The sequence below is a fragment of the Sinocyclocheilus rhinocerous genome, unplaced genomic scaffold (genome assembly GCF_001515625.1).
Source record: "Sinocyclocheilus rhinocerous isolate Xijiao unplaced genomic scaffold, SAMN03320098_v1.1 scaffold227, whole genome shotgun sequence".
In the NCBI taxonomy this organism is placed as follows: Eukaryota; Metazoa; Chordata; class Actinopteri; order Cypriniformes; family Cyprinidae; genus Sinocyclocheilus; species Sinocyclocheilus rhinocerous.
In genome coordinates, this window is record NW_015633170.1 from 119,416 (window position 1) to 124,345 (window position 4,930).

A 4,930-nucleotide genomic window follows, 5' to 3' on the forward strand; every position below is an offset into this window, starting at 1 on the left:
CTGAAGGATCATGTGACACTGAAGACTGGAGTAATGATACTGAAAATTCTGCTTTGCAGCTTCAGGACCTGGACAACTTGCAGTAATTGATGGAACCATGAATTCTGCTCTCTATTAAAAAATCCTGAAGGAGAATGTCCGGTCATCAGTTTGTGACCTCAAGCTCAAGCGCACTTGGGTTATGCAGCAGGACAATGATCCCAAACACACCAGCAAGTCCACCTCTGAATGGCTCAAGAAAAACTAAATTAAGGTTTTGGAGTGGCCAAGTCAAAGTCCGGACTTAAATCAGATTGAGATGCTGTGGCATTTCCTTAAACAGTCCATGCATGGTCGAAAACCCTCCAATGTGGCTGAATTAAAACAATTCTGCAAAGAAGAGTGGGCCAAAATTCCTCCCCAGCGATGTGAACGACTCATTGCAAGTTATCACAACAGCTTGAGTCCATTCATGCTCAAAAACCCTCCAATGTGGCTGAATGAAAACAATTCTGCAAAGAAGAGTGGGCCAAAATTCCTCCCCAGCGATGTGAAAGACTCATTGCCAGTTATCACAAAAGCTTGATTGCAGTTGTTGCTGCAAAGGGTGGCACAGCCAGTTATTAGATTTTTTCACGTAGTGCCAGGCTGGTTTGGACAGCTTTTTTCCCTTAATAAATGAAATCATTATTTCATATCATTATTTATTTTTGTTTAATGATCTGAATTATTGAAGTGTGACAAATATGCAAAAAATAAAAAAAAAACAGGAAGGGGGCAAAAACTTTTTCACAGCACTGTATATATATATATATATATGCAAAATACATTTTGGTAACACTTTTTATGAACCCTGCAATACCTTCTTTTAAATGTATTTATAATACTTTAAAATACATATTATGATCCTATCATTATCATTATAATATATAAGACATTTGCATTGTTACAATAGTTTTTTCTATTTCACACAAACGTTGCTCTTTTTTGAAGAATCCTGAAAATTCCACAAAAATATTAAGCAACACAACTGTTTTCAGCATTGATAATATTAAGAAATGTACAAATCAGCATAATAGACTGATTTCTGTTGGGCCATGTGACAAAACAGTAAAAATGTTAAAATATATTTAAATATAAAAGTTATTTTAAATTGTACTAATATTTCACAATATTACAGTTTTTACAGCTTACTGTACAAATAAAAGCAGCTTTGGTGAGGTTTAAGATCAAAAACATCTAAAAATGTTACAGACTCCAAATTTTTGAACGGTAATATACAGTATATTCTCATGTATATTTTGACTAAATGCATTTTAGTAACACTTTGCATAAAGTCTGTAAATATACTGTATTTTTACAGATTTACTTACTGCGACATTCTTTTAAAAGGTATTCATAATGCTTTAAATGATATATTATAGTCTTTCTTTTTGTATTCATAGTTCATGGTTATTGACTTTAAATGATTACAATTATAAAGACAATATACTGGCTGATTATCAGACGCATTTTCCCTCCATTTGGCAGTGTTGAAAATGTGCATGTACTACTGCAGAGGCTCCAGGTGCAGAGCTAGAAACTCTCAGCATGGTGTGTGTGTGCGCGTTCCTCATCCCGCAGCTAGTCATCCGTGGCGTGGGCACATGGGAGTGATCAACGCTGTGCAGCCACGGGAGCCAAGCTGACAGGAAGAGTGATTTAGGCTCAGTTGACCCTTGACCTCTGCATGTCAGCTCTGTGAGTTGAGCCAGTTTCTGTCACACTCCCATCAAGCACTCAACACTCGCGTGATTTCCTCCAGCCTTCACACCAATAAACCCACAATGCTGGGTTTAGCTTCCATGACCAGCAAAACCCAGCCAGGATAATTAATTAACTAATTAGCAAAAATTTTAATGGAATGTAAATCAAATTCAGTTTGTCATTTGGAAGATCATCCCCCACAAAAAATCACAAACCTTTATTGGCACACGCCATCCATTTTAGGTTATCAGCGAATGCAGATTCACGGCCAATCAAGTAGGGGAATATACGAACCTATGGACAAAAAGAAAAGAGTATCTTTTAACTCTTACAATGAAACTCTTTTACACATGAGTAGCTTTTATCTTGGCTTGCTACAGTTTCAAATATGTTGAATTCGTACACACAAATATTAATGCAATAATGTTGGTCTGTTACTTTTCATTCCTCTGTTTCTCTCTGGTTCTCCATGCTGAAAACACACATGCAGCAGATCTCTGAATTTAAACCAAATAATCTACTTGTTTCCCACAATGCAATTTCCCAACGTCAGGGTAAATCCTGATTACTTGATTACTCATTGGAAAACAACTGCCGTGGCACATTTACTTAATTACACAACTGGTGTAACACACCAGCTAGGAAAATGGTTCACCATATGTTTTAAGATTCAGTTTTAGATATCTACCAGAGACCCTGCATGAGTACTCAGAGTGACAGCTATGATCAATCAGGAAAACATGGCAATTCAGTGGTTTTACATATTTTCTTTTCTTTTTTTCTTTTTTTTTAAATTCAAATTAGTTTAGACTGTTTAAAAATACAGGGCCCTAAATCTAGTGTAGTTTTAGTATTATTTATATACTATTAATGTTTTTATTAATATTTTGAATTAGCTTTTATTTATATATTTTTTGTTTCAGTTTTAGTAATTGTCTTGTGTGCTTTTGTCATTTTATTAGTTTTTATATTTCTGTATATTTCTGTTTTTAGTTCAGTTTTTTTTTTAGTAATTTTAGCGCTTAAACTTATTTCAGTTTTTTAAATTACGTTTTTCATCTAATATTTATATTTTATTTCAGCTTTATTTCAATTAGTAAAAATGATTTTAATAGTTTTAGTTTACAGTAACAACCCTGCTTACAACATGTATTACGTTAAAGCAAATGTCAAGTGAGAAATGCATCTAAACAATGTAAAACTTAATTTTATAGTTTCTTTGTCAAGTTAAAAACACTATTAAATGCATGTGTCAAGATGCTCTTGCTGGGGAAGAAAAAATAAAAAGGCCAAATTCAACAACCAAAGATCTGAGTATAGAGAACAAAAAAGATTTGTATTAACAGATGCTTAATAGGTCTTGTCCAAAATGTACATCCTTAAATGTTTAAACATTTTATTTATTAATTAGTGCACATGAAGGTGGTCTCAAGACTGCAACCATTCCTCTCGATGTTTCTTCTCTGCGCACTCATTTATTTTTTTCTCTCTCTCCCTTCCTCTTTTTCATTCTCCATCCCTCCATTTCTCAGTACATTGCTCCTGTCTCCCATGTATAAATGGTTTTTGATTCCAACCAATACTGAGCGGTTACACCGCAGTGGGCCAGCGACAATTCATACACACATCTGCAGGCTGTAAAAACGCATTTCTCCCCCCGCCGATTAGGACATGAGACTTAGAATTACACACACGACCAATACAGGGCAGAAATGTTCTCTTAACATGTTCACCTGAATGCCGAATGCTTTATGAACACGTCTGGTAGCGCAAACTGCGCCGTAGTCGGCAAAAACTGGTTCACAGGGTCAATCGGGTGACTGATTCAGCACCGCCAAGGGCAGATACATGAGCAAACCCTCCAAATCAGTTTATTCAACACTTTCCCCCATGTTTGAAGAGTTTGTCAAAATAAGCTGGTGCTGTCAGCAATTCAATATACATTAACACACTTTTTCAGACAACCACCGCAGGAGCCAAACACAATTCTTCAAAATGTCAAAACGCTCTCAAAAGGGAATTTTACACTTGTGCTGGGGTGAAAAAAAGCAATTATAACTAAATCCATAAAGTAAGAGAAAACACGCTGCACTTAGGCAGGAAACGAACCAATATACTTCAAAGACATAATGCTGCAGTTTATAATGTATCTCAAGTAAGATTTAATGATAAATCATATTTATGATTTTGATGCTTTTAAACTGAAAATGTGGTTGTTATGTGCAGAAAACCTCCTTTTTGATCATTTTCCTAATCTTACCTTGCGCTCAGGCCAGTTATATTTGGCGAAAACATCATCGTGCATTTCAGTGGCTCCATCTGTTATCAGCATGATCGCCTGACTACATGAACTTCCTCGGCCGGTCTGATTAATCTGCACAGTGAGAGGGAATGATAAGGAAACATGAGAGAGAGAGAGACTTTTCATTATGAGAATGAGAATTCAGCTTGACAGAATAAGCTTAAACTATCAGCCTTAGAGAGATTCACTAACACATAAAGCTAAAACTTAACAACAGAATCAAACAGGAAATTGTCTTCAAAATGGTTTCTGCATTTACATTACCAGTCTGTGAAAAGAGATATATCCGATACTGTGTTTATGCTGTATGATACATCCTGAATGCTGATTGGTCAATATCAAGAGTGACTAGCTAAAGTACTGTAGCAATGCCCCTAAATTAACTACTGTACTTTTTTTAGTATCAGTAGCTTAACATTGGACACAAAATAGCACAACCTTGTAATATTTTATTGTTTAGTTATGTTATGATTACGTTGGTTGCATACAGTATGTGTGTGATTACTGTACAGGCAACAATGCATTAACATTATTTGCAAAGTATTGCATGTTTTGATCAAATCTTTGTATGCAGACAACAGACAAGATCATGTACAAACAAAAAGATAATATAAGGTTATAATTGCAGCCAGGTTCAAAAGTAATCTAGTAGAAATTTGTAATAATAATAAAAAATAAAAAAAATAATAATAACCTATACAATGTCATATAAAATGTGAGTTAAAATTGTATTTTTAAAGGTAAGTTGGTAATATTTTTACATACATTTTTGTTTTGTTAATATGTTCTTGAAAGAGGGCTCTTATGGACAACAATGCATTTATTTAATCAAAAATACAGCAAAAATACTGTGATATATATATATATATATATATATATATATATATTAACCCGCTGTTTGAA

General features: G+C 34.5%; 1 protein-coding gene across 2 annotated transcripts in view; it reads right to left on the reverse strand.

Moving 5' to 3' along the window:
* LOC107743247 (voltage-dependent calcium channel subunit alpha-2/delta-3-like) overlaps window positions 1-4,930 on the reverse strand; it is a 43,325-nt gene that overhangs the window by 19,027 nt on the left and 19,368 nt on the right. For both annotated transcript variants that reach the window (XM_016556389.1, XM_016556388.1), the window contains exons 11-12: window positions 3,986-4,099; window positions 1,941-2,019 (exon numbers count right to left, since the gene is read on the reverse strand). In XM_016556389.1, the coding sequence (XP_016411875.1) occupies window positions 1,941-2,019; window positions 3,986-4,099 (193 nt within the window). The remainder of the gene's footprint in view (window positions 1-1,940; window positions 2,020-3,985; window positions 4,100-4,930) is intronic.